The 16,036-nt window shown below is 48.5% G+C and overlaps 1 protein-coding gene across 4 annotated transcripts in view; it reads right to left on the reverse strand.

The window, feature by feature from the left end:
* The window catches only part of LOC135919339 (sodium/hydrogen exchanger 2-like), a 378,884-nt gene that overhangs the window by 107,768 nt on the left and 255,080 nt on the right, over nucleotides 1-16,036 (reverse strand). For all 4 annotated transcript variants that reach the window (XM_065453096.2, XM_065453093.2, XM_065453094.2 and 1 more), the window contains exons 6-7: nucleotides 6,058-6,099; nucleotides 322-387 (exon numbers count right to left, since the gene is read on the reverse strand). In XM_065453096.2, coding sequence (XP_065309168.1) covers nucleotides 322-387; nucleotides 6,058-6,099 — 108 coding nt within the window. The remainder of the gene's footprint in view (nucleotides 1-321; nucleotides 388-6,057; nucleotides 6,100-16,036) is intronic.

Below are 16,036 nucleotides of genomic sequence, written 5' to 3' on the forward strand. Positions count from 1 at the left end.
TGACGTCGCGTCGTAGCCAATGGGAATTTATGCACCGTTTCGCTGCTACAGACGCCGGCTTTCTCGCTCAATGAGCCAACTGATTCTTTCGCATCAATATGGGCATCCGCTGGGCGTACCCTCAAAACAAAATACCGGAACTTGAAGTATACATAAAAAAAGAAAGAAAAGCACCGGAAGTGAGGCTGCAATATATATATATATATATATATATATATATATATATATATATATATATATATATATATATATATATATATATATATATATATATATATATATATATAAACGAATAGGTAAAATATCGGAAGTGGTACTCACGGAGGAAGCAGGAAGAGGAAAAACAAGTCCGGCGAGAACTTGGGCACATAGTCCGAGTGCGTCACGCTGCGGCGAGACAAAAATGCAAAACAATCTTGGGAAAAACAATTGTCGAGCGTACCACACTGAAAGCCATCAACAAGCGCGTAAAAGTCAACAACACAGCGAACAGGTACAGTGACTCAGAAAGCAGTGCAGGCGGTGCGCGAGGCTGACTTAAACGAGGCACAGTGTAGTAAAAGAAGCTCATCGACAAGTACGACGTTGACCGAGTCGTACAACGATGAGGCTCGATGTCTCAAGGCAAAACGCATGTCACAATGAGAGACGACCCGATGGAGGGCTCCAGGTTAATTATGACCCACCCGGGGTTCTTCAACGTGCGCTCCATGCTTGGTAGACGAGCGTTATTTCATTCTACCCGCCTCGAAATGCAACCGCAAGGCGAACCCGCGGCCTTACGCTCAGCAGCAGAATCCCATCCCTATAGGAACAGACCGCGTCGAGTGAGCAGGACAGTGCGCTGGGCTACTTGGTTGATAATGTTCACGACAGAGCACGTCGAGCGCGTTGAGCTCAGACGAAACAACGCAAATTAACACACTACAGCGCTACAATTTCAAATTTGAGATCGTTTTAGTTTCAATTCAATTTTATTCGTGTATTTCTGAAGTGCCCATGAACAGTTATAAGCCTCGCTAAAGGTGCACTTGTGAACCTACCAAGCAGGAAAAAAGAAAACTTTACATGACAGTTAAGTACTGTGAAGAGGTAAGCGACGCAAGCTGCCAACATTATTATTATTATTATTATTATTATTATTATTATTATTATTATTATTATTATTATTATTATTATTATTATTGCGTTAACAAGTATATGGCCATTCCAGGCGATTTTCCCCCGTCGTCATCGCCGTGGTGTACTGTATAATGTGCCAGTGCGTTAAGATCGCGCCCGGGTGCCGTATGTTTTGTGTGCGAGGGAAAAAGCGGGCGAGGGTGAACCTAAAAGGATGGCGGCTTGATGTGTGCTGTCTTCCCGCATGCCCCATACACACGATTTCAGAGGTCATGGGATCAAACGCACACTAGGGGAGGATTGCGCGCATCTCCTCCTCTAGCCCGGCTAGTATAACAGCAGGCCGCGCGCCATATCTCGAACGAGAGCTTTTTTTACGCCCGGGCGTCGTGCGCACGCATGAATTGCGGGAGAGAACGCCTGGGGCTTTTGTCAGAGAGTTTCCACGATATACGGGGTCATTTGGCTGGCTATTCTTGCTCCTAATGTGCGTTTGCCATCGGTATTACGGTGGACGGTGCCCTTTGCTCGATCCCGTGTAAGTGCCGCTGAAACTTCCGTCCCAACGGAATCATAACGGCTGATACAGAGTCTGTAATAGCGAAGCAGCAGTTGTTTTAGGTCAGTGGGTGGTCTGTGTTAGTGTGGCGCACGCAGCATAAGGTTTGCCGTTTCGCAGTGCGTCTTCGGCGCTTTGCCACTGCCGCGGTCGTGGGCGATGGGAGGAGTACGTGCCACATGAGCACGTTCTGCGCACTATGCGCAACCCAACCACGAACAAGAACTTAAGTATAACATGCAAAGGAATATTTTACAGTAAAACGAATTCGCAGTAACAACGTGTCTTTATGCAGTGGCCCCCTGCGGCCGCTAAATTAAGCGGCCTCCACCTGACCAGCTTTTGTCTTGCGGCGTCAAGGCGCTGCCGATGCCGCCACAGGTTCTTACCCAGCGCGCAGCAGAAACCAAACACTGGTGTAGGTACACGTGGTCGTAAAACAATTAAGTTGCCTTGCTAACGAAACGTCGGATAAATTACACGACACTCATTGATGCGTGGCTTGCGATGTTTTTGTTAGTTCTCGTTTACCGTCCTTTGTACTATACTTTCAGGAGTGTGAGAGACGCGGAATGGGACATGCTTGCATCGCGTGACGAACAACCTAGCCAAACGTAAGGACAGGAACGATCCGAGATCACCGACGTGTCCTGTGCGAAGCCCTTGTTTAATGCTATTGAGAACCACCAACGAATGTTTGTTTCTTTTCTTTCCTCTTTCATTTCTTGTACTTCTCCTGGGTCACTAAATAACAAAGTTAGATACATTACTAATATGTGAGTAGCACTTTTGCTGATCCTTCGTAAACATCGTACCAAATTAAAGTAAGATTTAAATTACATTTATCAAATTTGTCCACTTTGGATGTTCTGCCGGATGCAATTTACAGAACTGCGACATCTGTTCTTGGTGCACAGTTGCGGATTTGTAAGCTTTGTACTTCTAGTTTTCTCAAACTTATCAATTTTCGACAATCTTTGTTAAATATTCAGGCCACAATTCGAAATTAGGCTTCCAACGCTCACTAGGATCTAGCTTTTTCTCTCAAGTGCTGCAAATTTTGTTAAAATGGGAAAGGGGTTTATCTAAGAAAAACATTTCTGCGTTTTACATGTATGTTTACCGAGCTAAAGCTTCCTCTTAACGCTGACAGAAGCCGCGCATTACGTTCTATACCCCTCTATGAATTCAGTCTCGAGTCCGACTTCTTCGTTATAAACGAAACTTTCGCAAAAGAGAAACTCTGCAACTTCGCCGAGACAAACGTATCGGAAGTTGATGGAAATAGGAACAGGCCGCGTATTACTTGAGACAGAACACATTTCCTTTAAATTATGTAGCTCGCCGAGGCTGGCCGATTCAACAATCCTTTCCTTGAGCAGTATATCTCCTCGACCTCGCCGCCCGCATAGCGGTGTTTGCACGCACATACGATTGTTGACGAGTTTCGAAACGCGTAAAGAAGTGCTTATGGAGCGTCATTCGAGCGAACTCCGTTGCAGAAAGGGAAGCGCTGCGACGGTATCGCAAGTTTTCAGCCCTCCTAACTGATACGACGAAAGAAAACTTTTTTAACGACTACCATTCATACCTGCCTAACCACGTCTTTCTAACCTCATCTGCGCCACAGTATTGAATGATAAGGCAAGCGTCCAAGCTCTAGAAGAAGCAAGATTCGGATCAACCGCCTTCGCGGTGGTTCTCTTCTAAAGGCTGCTTTGAAGTTATTATTAGTGACTCATAGTGAATCTTCGCGATCGGTGGCGTTCAAGTAAGAACTCGCGTCACCTTTAGTCTTCATAAAGGTGCGCACACAGGCAGACACGCAGCCACACCGACACACAAACAAACCCACACAAACATATAGACTGTAGAAAAAAAAAATAGCCCGTTTTTAGAAGACCCGGGAACGTGTCGGTTGGAGGTGGTTTCAGGAAAATGTCTTATTTGTTTTTTTTTTTCTCTCGAAAGTTTGCCCAAGTTATACATACGTGTATAGTTGGTTACGTCCGATTTTACGTGCAAGCGGAACGCCCATGGCGTCCACATAAAAAAAAACCTTTTGCGGTTGGTTGGTTGGACTAACGTAACGGAACCCGAGACGATTTTCAGAACGGGGACGTCGCACCACTAACTGAATTAGCCAGGAGATGGCCAGCGAGCGACCAAGCAAGCAAGCAAGCAAAAAAAAAAGCGGGATTTTACGAGCCTAAATCTACGCTTTGATTACGCGGCACGCCGTAGCGGGAAACTCCGAATTAATTTTGTCCTTCTGGGTTTCCTTAACGCGCACTCATTGCACGGCGAACGGGTGTTCTTGCGTTTCGTCCCGTTGAAACGGGGCCGTCGCGGCCGCGATTTCATGCCGCTACCAAGGGCTTAGCAGCGAAACACCCAGGCCACTACGTCACCACGGCGGGTAGCAAGCAAAAAACATGCAGACACGTTCGAAACGTTTCCAATGAGCATTCAAATAGACGAATTGACGTACACACCAGCCAGCATAGCCGAAATAAAAACTGGATAATTTAAAGCAAAGCACTGCTTCCTAATGCGAGTGCCGAGTGCAAAAAAAAAAAAAAAAAGAGAACCAACGGGCCGTTTAATGGAGTCATTTGCAATTACGTACGCTATACGCGCTATTGCCCAGAAAGAGCGTAAAATACGAGCGCACCGTCTTTATTTCTCATCTTCCTTTCTAATCTCCGCAACAGCAGGCGGTCGTTCCGCCTCTAAGCCAAAGGCAAGAAACACATGGCGGCGGTTAGTTTTGACAGTCGTACCGTACATACGCTCGGCTTGTTTGCTGCGGCTCTTACGTAACTTCCAAAAACCATCACCGCAACAAATGTCCCTCTCGTGCAAATTATCTTTGCCGGGAGGCGGCCAATGTAGCTTGCGTTTCTAAAGTTCTCTCTGGAAAGTACTATCTATACATCGCAAAACTCAGAGAAGGTTGCGAACGAAATTGCCGTGCGTAAAAAAAAAAAAAAGTAGCTTGTTCTCGCTATCTTCTTCCCCCTCCCCCCCTCTATTTTCTTTTCCTTTTCTTTGAAGGCTGAAGCTAATGTCGTTTTTTACATATCGACTGGGCTCGAGTTCAACTATAGGGACAGCCACAGCTGCTGTAAAGAGTAACTATAGCTTTAAACATGTGAGCACTATTATCGTCCAAGGACGGCTTACGTTACGTGCTCATCACATTTTAGCCTGTCTAGTCTTCAATCCTAGCGCTCACTCTGCCGCCTATTCAGTTTTATGTGTTTTTACTGATGTACATTGTTTCCTTTACTCATTCTGATTTGTGATCATTCATAAAGCTTCAGTGAACACCGCCATACCTTGCTGGTGACGCAGCGCACTGACACGGACACAGTGAAGAGACACAAAAAAAGACGACACTCACTGCACTCGCAACTATAGTTAATCACGAGCTAGGTCAACTTTCCACATTAGTGGATACCAACTTGCCCAAGCTGCCACTCTTGTGGACTTTCTTCTATCTAACATGCCAAAACTGATAAGGAATGATGCACTTTCCATGTATATTAGCTCTGCATTATCAGTAAGTTGTCGAAGCTTTAAGTTTTCAAACTGTTTCCTCCGGCTTTCCAGTGTATACAGTTGCTCTCTCCAAGATTACATTCAAAGAGAACGCAAACGCGGTTTCAGTTCATTATGAAGTTAACTCCTATACATACCTGAACCTGCCGGCGCAGTTGCCCCTCTAACCTCAAAAAGCTAAAAAAGCCAAGGATGTCAAAGGCCACAAAAGTGGGCTGAGGTTCCGGAGCGTGGGCTGGGCCAGCCTGTACGAGGTGCTTTAACCTCGTTTATCCATCCTCACATGAGGTCGCGCGTTCGAATCCCGCCCACGGGGGCCGCGTTCCGATGTGGGCGGAATGCATAAATTCTCGTGTACCGGTCTCGGGTCGTACGTTTTAAAGAACCCCAAGTTACTAGAATTATTCCGCTGACCTTTCATTATCAAATCAATCAACCAGTGCTTAGGTCCAAGTTCGCCGTTTTGCATTTGGGAGCTCGTTTCGTAAGGACGCTTTAACGCTCGTTGCCTCCGTTACGATCACAATGAAGACCTGATTGATTGACAAATGAAGTGCGTTAATGAATCACATACGTATCCGCGCTTTGGCGCAGGTTCTACAATACCACTTAGGCCTTGCGGTCGAACAGGCTATACACGCAGACGTTGCAGCTTCATTCAAGCACGCCTGCACTCGTGCAGTCACGGTGGATAAGTGCGAAAATCACCACAGAACTCTCCTATACTGAACATCGCTTGCTCCAGGATAGTGAATGCGCCACCAAACCACGTGTAATGAAGTAAAAAAGAAAATAAAGCAGAGTTGACTCACTGTGCGATTCCACCGACCACTGTACCCAGAACGATCAGCATACTGCAATAGCAAAAGACGGCGCATAAGAATTAGAGAATGCGAGCCAAAACAATCCCGCGAAATGCATGCAGTTACGCAACATTTATGTATTGTTCTCCAGGAAAGCCAATGAACAAAAGCAGGTTTATCTGGTTGTTCAGAACTTTTTTTTTTCTTAGAACAGTTATGCGTTTGAGCAGTTTCTTGCGTTATTGTGAAGGTGCTGACTGTTGTGCCATTACCACAAGCCCGGATTCCGAATCTGCAAGATGCGGAATCTATCCTGCGAGCGCCATAATTCTCCCTTCACAAGACAAGATGCTGCGCCGTCGTGCGGGAGAAGCCTCGGCGAGCAGCGTGTTTTGACGTGTCCGCGTGTGCCCGACAGCCCGGCGCCGCACCTCCCTTGCCTGGAGGTCACCGCGCGCGCGAACTTTGAACCGGGTGGCCAGCGCGGTCGCTGGTTGGACCCCTCGGACGACCGTCGTGTGCTGACTTTGTATTGGGCCGTTTGAGTGACAATGGGCCTCGGGGATTATAAAAGCAGCGACACGCCGCTCGAAAACAGGATCTGCCGACCCCACCGGGAGAGAGTGTCGCTCCCGACTGGGGTGAGATGTGTAACGCGTTTTCGCCGGACGTCGTCGTGCGAGAACAGTCGCGTTTGTTGTGAGCACTCGGCCCCAGTGCCGACCCGTTCATGTCCTGTATGATAACCTGTATATAATGTATAAAGTCCCTTTTGTTATTCTCATCGACGCCAGGCTCGGAGTCTTCGCTACCAACGCTCTGTCACGAAACGGGTGACGAGCGCTACGGGACCACAAAGCCGTATTCGTGGTGCAGCGGTGCAAGTTCGTAACACTGGTGGCACCGGTTGGGTGTCATAACACTGGATGGCAGCTACGGGATTGACCGGCATCAGCTACCTCGGCGCGGTGAGTGCCTGAAGTTTACCTCAAACACCAGACTTTCTCTGACACAGGTTATAGTAGCTTAGGGAAGGATTTGGTGTTGCATTGTGATAACCTTGAGTGTTTCAAGCCTAGTAAGAGTGTTTTGGAAACCAGGGGATGCTGAGGGGGTAAACAGGGCAGTGTGTGAAATACTTGCATATGTCTTACTAGTAGCATTATAGTAGCGTTCGGCAGGTATATTCAAAAAGGGTAAACAGCAGGAGGACAGTGTGAACGATGGAGAAGTACAAGGTGAAGGAACTTCTCGAAATTTGTGAGGAGTTGGGCATTGAGTTGGGCTCAACCAAAAGAAAGAATGCGATCCTTGAGGTCATGAGGACTGGGGACGTAACGGCTGAGGAAGCCGCAGAGGCCTGGGCGGATATCAATGAACGTCGGGAAAGGGAGGAAAGGGAGAAGGAACGTTGCGAGCAGGAAAGGAGAGAACAGCAACGTCGCGAGGAGGAAAAGGAGGAAAGGAGAGAGATTCGTGAGCACGAGCTTAAAATGAAAGAGTTGGAGAACCGAAATAACTCGCCGGCGCCTAGTCTCACTTCTAATGTTCCCAGAATACGCGATCAACTTCCACCCTTTGTCGTCGGAGAGGATATGGCCAAATACCTCGTGAAATTTGAGCACGTGTGTGAACGGAATAGCATTGAGCGATCCCTTTGGGCACAGAATCTGTTAGCGTTGCTTCCTGGGGAGGCATCAGACGTAATAACTTGCTTATCGAAAGAGGCGTTTGAGAGCTACAGTGATGTGAAGGAAGCGCTACTGCGGAAGTACAAATTGTCGCCCGAAGCTTTCCGGCAGAGGTTCCGGTATGCAAAAAAGGGCAAGGAGTCGAATGTTGACTTCGCGTTTCGTCTAAAAGCCGACCTGGTGGAATGGCTGAAGGGCGAAGAGGTTTACGACGACCGCGACAAAATTGTCGAATGCATCGCGTTGGAGCAGTTCTACCGTTGCATTGATGAGGATGTCCGGCTCTGGCTGCAAGATAGGCTAAAGGAGGTTAAGCTAAACAAGGCAGCAGAGTTAGCGGAAGAGTATTACACCCGCCGCAGCTTGCACAGCAAGGCAGTGCGCGTAGAAAAAGCTGATAGAAGAGATGGGTTTTCCGGGAAGTCCGACGAACGGAAGCAAATCACGCGTCGCGAGTTTCGGAAAGATGAGTCTCTTACCAAAGAAACTGTAAGGGAAGGACAGAATGCATCTCAGAATGCTAACGATGGTCCCAAGCAGCGAAACGATACGACGCGTTCTTTTGAAAAACGGAAGCCGTTAACTTGCTACAATTGCAAAAAGCAAGGGCACATCGCAGCGAGCTGCCCAGAAAAAATTGCTTTTGCGACAATACGGGAAACTAACAAAAACATACGACTATTGGAGCCATATATGCGGGAAATTAAGGTAAACGGCAAGAAGTGCCGAGCACTTCGAGACTCTGCAGCAACTATGGACGTTGTCCACCCGTCTTTCGTCTCCTCGAGTGATTTTACGGGAGAGTGCGCTTGGATACGGCAAGTGGCCGAGGAGGAGAGTGTCTGTTTACCGATCGCAACGGTTACCATTGAAGGAGAGTTTGGGAAACTTAACACAGAAGCCGCTGTGTCTGCCGCCCTCCCGGAGCACTTTCCCTACCTCTTCTCAAATAGCTCGGAGCAGCTGCTGAAGGATCAGGGCAAATCATTCTTTGCCGACGTGGCGTACATGGCCCTCACGCGATCCAAAGCGCGCCAGCTGTCGAGGGAACTTGACTTTGAGTCGGTGAGCGAACAGCGGTGCGGCACACGGACTGATCAGGGTAACTTGAGTGGCGAGCAGGCACCGGAGAGGCAGAGCTCGGAGGCTGGCCTGGTCGAGCGTGTCCTGGAAGTGACTGGGAGTGACGCGTCCCGTGCTAGCCGCGATAAGGACACGACGCCGCCGTTAGGCGACGCAGGATCCCTACTCGCTCCGGTTTCCGCCAGCTGGCAGGAGCTGGCTGCAGTTGAAAGAGAAACTCTGGTTCGTGAGCAAAAGGAAGATTGTTCAATAGCCGATCTGATGAAGAGCGTCAAACTGGGAGTGAAAAAAAAGAGGGTTTCATTTTACGAGGAATCTGGCTTATTGTACCGCCGCTATACAGATAAGCAGGGTCGCAAATATGAACAGCTTCTGATTCCTCGGAAATATCGCCGACAGTTACTGGAACTCGCGCACGAAAATGCGTGGGCAGGGCATCTTGGCTTGAAAAAGACCAAGGCTAGAATGGCTCAGGAGTTTTATTGGCCGTATTGTTGGAAGGATGTCGAACAATTCGTGCGCTCTTGCGACACCTGCCAGAGAATCGGCAAATCCACTGACAAGTGGAAGGCACCGATGAAGTTGGTGCCAGTCATATCCGAACCTTTTCGGCGACTAGTAATCGATATTGTAGGCCCTCTGCCAGAATCAACGAACGGTTGTAGGTATGTTCTGACCGCCCTGTGTGTCGCGACCAAGTTCCCCGAGGCAGTACCTCTTAAGGAGCTAAATTCCTCCCAGGTCGTGGACGCTCTGCTCTCAATGTTCGCACGCGTCGGGTTCCCTTCCGAGATTCAGTGCGACAATGGCAGCGTCTTTACCAGCTGCCTAACTTCTACTTTTTTGGAAAGATGCGGCATTAAAGTAGTGCACAGTTCCATCTATCACCCGCAATCTAACCCAGTAGAGCGGATGCACTCGGTGCTGAAGCGAATATTGAGAGCCCTGTGCTTTGAGCGTCACTGTGACTGGGAGGCCTGCATTCCCGCCGCTATGTTCGCCCTGAGATCGGCTCCCCATGAGAGCACCGGCTTTAGCCCCGCGGAGCTTGTATATGGCCGGAGCCTAAGAACTCCGTTGCGCATGCTGCGAGAGTCTTGGGAAGGCAGTGACGACGACCCAAATGTAGTCTCGTACGTCCTCGACCTCCTCCAGAGGCTCGTGAAAACCAAAGATCTTGTAGAAAGCCACATGAAGGCGGCGAAAACCTTGTCAAAAGAATACTACGACAAGTCAGCAAAAAAACGCACCTTCGAAGAAGGTAGCCAAGTGATGTTGCTGCGACCGTCGAAAAAAAACAAGCTCGAGGTTCATTGGGAGGGGCCCGCAAAGGTTGTAACTAAGCTTTCCGATACCAACTACGAAGTTAAATTAGGGAAGCGGCCCAACAAAATTTACCACAGTAACTTGATGAAACCCTACATTCAGCGTCGCGCGATTATAAGCATGACGATAAATGCTGACGATGAGGAAGGGGCCGAAATCCTGACGACGGCTGACATGAAGGGATGTGGTATAGAGCTAATGGTGGAACAGCTGACGTTGGAAGCGCGTCTAAGTGCCGCCCAAAAGGAGGATTTAAAGGGAATCGTTTCAGAGTTTAGGGAGGTTTTTTCGAGCCGTCCCGGAAGAACAACGGTCCTAGAGCATGACATCGAGTTAACCTCTGATCAACCGATCCGCAGTAAACCGTACCGTTGTTCGCCCGTGCAGAAAAAAATCATGGCTGAGGAGATTCAGCACATGCGTGACTTGGGGGTTATAGTACCAAGTGAGAGCGACTACACGTCGCCCTTGATACTAGTCCAGGCTCCAGGAAAAGATCCGAGGCCATGTGTCGATTATCGGCGTCTGAACGCGATAACCCGAGATCAGACATATCCTATACCGAACCTGGAAGAAAGGGTAGAGACAGTGTCGAAGGCAAATTATATCTCTACCCTGGATCTCGTGAGAGGCTATTGGCAAGTACCCCTTACGGAACGGGCTAGCCGCTATGCCGCCTTCGTTTCCCCGCTTGGAACATTCCGGCCACTCATGTTGAGCTTCGGCCTCAAAAACGCGCCGTATTGTTTCTCTAGCCTGATGGACAGAGTGCTTAATGGTTTAGGCGAGTTCGCATTGCCGTACCTCGATGATGTTGCCATATTTTCGGACACTTGGGAATCACATCTGGAGCACTTGCGAGTCGTGTTGAGCCGGTTGAAAGAGGCAGGTCTTACTGTGAAACCAGCTAAATGTCACCTAGGTTGCGGTGAAGTGACTTATTTGGGCCATGTGGTGGGGCGCGGCCGGCGTAGACCGTCCGACATCAAAGTAGCTGCTATTTTGAACTATCCCCGGCCAACCACGAAGACGGATATACGGGCCTTTTTAGGTTTAGCTGGATATTACCAACACTATGTGAGAGACTACTCTGACCTTGCCAGCCCGCTAACCGACGCACTTCGGAAGTCGGAGCCCGTTAAGGTGACGTGGGACTCCAAGAAAGACAATGCGTTCGAAATGCTGAAGCGAGCATTAAGCCATAAGCCGGTTCTGACTGCACCAGACTTTTCGAAAGGTTTCATCATTCAATGCGACGCGAGTGATCGCGGCATGGGAGCAGTACTATGCCAGGAAGATGCTAGTGGTCATGAACGACCAATTTTGTATTTAAGTCGCAAACTAAGTTGTAGAGAAGAGGCATACAGCACCTCTGAGAAAGAGTGCGCCTGCGTTGTGTGGGCCGTTCAGAAGCTGGCTTGTTATGTCTCCGGTTCTAAGTTTGTTGTGGAAACAGACCATTGCCCTCTAACTTGGTTAAGTAGCATGTCCTCTAAAAGCGGCCGTTTGCTGAGATGGAGCATGACCCTACAGCAGCACAGCCTCGTTGTCCGTTATAAGAAGGGAAGGTTGAACGCGAACGCTGATGCTCTAAGTCGTGCATTCTAGGCCTCGCTTCTTTCAGTGGCCTACTCGTTCCTGCTCGTTGCTTACCTTCTCTTACTTCGCGACGACCTGTCCTGTTCACAGGGAGATCGGGGCAAAAATGAATGACCTCATTTGCTTCCTCAGTAGTATGTTTTCGGTCCAAGCGATTTCAAGGGGACCATTCTATTTGTAATTATTATTGCTGATTAATAATTGTTTCTATTTTGTTGTGTTGATGATTTGAAAACTGATTGTTTAAGCCTTGTGTGCTAGATCGTACACCTGCCTCTTGTTGCAGCGGGAGAAAAAAGGGGAAAACAATTTAGTTAGGTTGATTTGAATTATGGCCTTGTCTGGTGTTTGACGGGAGACAGAGGGCACTTGTTCGTGTTGGGTGTTGCCTTTTGCCGGTCGGTTTTGCAAGCTGCAGAACGACCAAGCGGGACCAGTGGCGAGAAGCAAGGTCTTAGGAACGACCCGAGCGGAGCTGGTCAAGGTGCCTTGGCGACGACGTGGTGAGCAGAGCTCCTGTCCTGGCGAGTCGGACCTGGGCACGTGATGTTCCCTGGCGTCCCGACACTGGACGTGAACTTGGACGAGCCTGACGAACGTGCGCGCCTGGCATCCGAGCCACGTGGAGGCAGCTCGTCTTCCCGGCGCCTTATCTGAGGGCGGGGATGCTGTTGTGCCATTACCACAAGCCCGGATTCCGAATCTGCAAGATGCGGAATCTATCCTGCGAGCGCCATAATTCTCCCTTCACAAGACAAGATGCTGCGCCGTCGTGCGGGAGAAGCCTCGGCGAGCAGCGTGTTTTGACGTGTCCGCGTGTGCCCGACAGCCCGGCGCCGCACCTCCCTTGCCTGGAGGTCACCGCGCGCGCGAACTTTGAACCGGGTGGCCAGCGCGGTCGCTGGTTGGACCCCTCGGACGACCGTCGTGTGCTGACTTTGTATTGGGCCGTTTGAGTGACAATGGGCCTCGGGGATTATAAAAGCAGCGACACGCCGCTCGAAAACAGGATCTGCCGACCCCACCGGGAGAGAGTGTCGCTCCCGACTGGGGTGAGATGTGTAACGCGTTTTCGCCGGACGTCGTCGTGCGAGAACAGTCGCGTTTGTTGTGAGCACTCGGCCCCAGTGCCGACCCGTTCATGTCCTGTATGATAACCTGTATATAATGTATAAAGTCCCTTTTGTTATTCTCATCGACGCCAGGCTCGGAGTCTTCGCTACCAACGCTCTGTCACGAAACGGGTGACGAGCGCTACGGGACCACAAAGCCGTATTCGTGGTGCAGCGGTGCAAGTTCGTAACACTGGTGGCACCGGTTGGGTGTCATAACATGACGCACAAGTGAATACCATTTCTTTTCCGATGGCGATGTGATATAGTAAGAGCTCAAATGGTGGTGTGTGGCAAAAACCTAAGTACATGACCCTCCCCCCAGCACTGCACGTTTATATATATATATATATATATATATATATATATATATATATATATATATATATATATATATATATATATAGCGATATATCTTAGATAAAAGGATGGTTTCGGATGACAAGGCTAAAAGACGAAGTAATGTGCCTGACGTAGCCCCTGTCAAACTATACACATCTCAACAGAGAGGCGGCATATGCACAAAAAAGAACACATGAATAAATTCGGTAACGGACACGCATAACAAATACGAAGCAGAAACAATTATACAAAACAAAGAAAACGTTATACAAGCTCAAGAGAAACAGTGATAACGAAAAAGCAACAATTACTACAATGTATAGAGTACATATGACACTGGGAAACAATAACAAACCAGTAAACGTGTATGTGTGTCCAACGAACCCATTTTTCTGTAATATAGATAAGCTGGCTTCTCTAAAGTTCAAGTAACAGCAGCGTAGTGACACTCTCCGTAATTCGAGCGAAGTCGAAATGCCCATAGAATTTTACATATGGCGCTCTTGTGCGTTTGTGAGGGACGCGTACCGCAATCTCCTCCCCCGTCCGACATGCGCACGCACCTACACGCGCGCACGCACAGGCACCTACACACCCACCCACGCACACGCACGCGCACACGCACGCACACGCACACACACACACACACACACACACACACACACACACACACACACACACTGTCCGCAGGCGAGCAGATAGATAGATAGATAGATAGATAGATAGATAGATAGATAGATAGATAGATAGATAGATAGATAGATAGATAGATAGATAGATAGATAGATAGATAGATAGATAGATAGATAGATAGATAGATAGATAGATAGATAGATAGATAGATAGATAGATAGATAGATAGAAATGTACCTCCACATAGCTATAGGATAAGGTCTGTCTTTCGCAAGGCAACCAGAAATATTTTTTCAAAGCGTGAAAGAGACATAGCTCCCGCCCGTGGCTGAGACCTCGAAGCTACGGAGGCTCATCCTGTAGGAGGCTTAAGGCGAGCTTGAAGAAGGAACCTATAACTTCAGGAGCTCCTCTCTATACACGAAGGATTGGAGAAATCGTCCTGCTGAACATCTACAAAACCTACTTTAATATTCTTATTGCATATGGGAGAAAAAAAATAAAATAAAATGTGAGTGCCCTATGTAAATAATCTGCTCCCTACAGCCAATGGAATTGAGCTTTGTTTCTTAAATGCGAAAACCTTAGTTAATTCGGTTGAGCGGTTGTCGAAGAGCATTTCTGTGTTCTGCATATCTAAATAGAAAAATGGGAGGTCGTCCCATGCTAAGGCCTACTCTTAAGGCATGCCTTGCGGAGAAATGCCTTGATGAAAACAACTCAAAACAACAGAGTCGGGCGTGAACACAATTATTACTTTTATATCAAAATCCGCGTCCTCAATTCCGCAATTAAAAAGTTCGTAAATCATTCTAATTTAATTATCAACAGTTTAATTGTAGAAAAGATCCTCCTGGTGTGATACGTCCCTGCTGACAGAATACTATTGGTTGCGTCCTCGTATGTTCTATATTTTATCTTTCAGAGCTTGGCTAATGTTAGCTGGGACACCCTGTATGTTACGTCGATGTTTAGACGACGACGAAGTGTCCTGTGTGGAACGCTGCCTGATGTATGTTACGTCGATGTTTAGACGACGACGAAGTGTCCTGTGTGGAACGCTGCCTTTTCGTCTCTGTGAATTTGAAGCTACTTAGTGGGAGACGCCACTCCCTTAACTACGGCGATGGACGAGGAGTCGCCTGGAGAGGTTCCTCGTCCTTCTACGTCAACAGCGACCGCACCGAGAAAGCGGTCTAGTCGCCCAAGTGACACCTACAGCGAGGACACTGTGATCTACTCAGGGACCAGTGATGAAACCTCGGATGACAGCGACTTCGTGCCCGTAGCGAAGCACAAAGCAAAGAGAAGACTCGTCAGGACGTCTCCTTCCACAAGTAAGGCAACTGTGATCCCGACGCGAAAGCCATCAGACCTCACCATTTTATATGTGCCTGTGGCTGCTAGCGACAATCTAAACCGGATCAACCACCAAGCCACATCTGTATCGCTCGAGGCACTCGTTCCGGGTCAGATCAAAGATATAAGGATCAACGCCCGTAAGAACATCCTCGCTATAGATGTCACAAACCGCAGCGCGCTAGACATTCTAAGCAACGTTAAGGTGCTGGATAGCATCAACGTACGCTGCTATAAACAAGACCATCATGACTCTACGGCCGGCGTTGTGTATGACGTAGATAATTCCATAAGCGATGCTGACCTGCATATACTCATCAAGCCGGCGACAGAGGGAATTGCCATATTGCAAGCCCGTCGCCTGGGAAACTCGCAGTGTGTCAAGTTAACTTTCAAAGGAGACAGCCTACCGTCCCACGTCAAGGTCGGTCACTTCCGACACATTGTACGGCCTTTTGTGCCAAAGCCGCTTCAGTGCAGGAAATGTCAAAGGATAGGGCACGTTAGTGCGGTTTGCACAAACGCTGCCGTGTGCTCCCGGTGCTCTGGGTCGCACAGCTCCGACGCCTGTCGTGCAGAAAACCAAAAGTGCGCCAATTGTCAGGGCTCTCACGATGCAACTTCGAAGAATTGCCCACATGTGAAAAATGAGGCGAAAGTCTTGAGGCAAATGGTCAGGGATGGTTCCTCGCACAGGGAGGCTGCCGCTAAGGTGCGACGTCGACGTTCACGTCGCCGGAGTTCTAGGAAACCCACTGCTATTGCTAAGGATGCACCGCGTCCACTGACAGTCCAGACACTTCCGCATACAACTAGCAATAGCAGCAACGACGTTCCTCAGCA

Source organism: Dermacentor albipictus, chromosome 2 (assembly GCF_038994185.2).
Source record: "Dermacentor albipictus isolate Rhodes 1998 colony chromosome 2, USDA_Dalb.pri_finalv2, whole genome shotgun sequence".
Taxonomy (NCBI): domain Eukaryota; kingdom Metazoa; phylum Arthropoda; class Arachnida; order Ixodida; family Ixodidae; genus Dermacentor; species Dermacentor albipictus.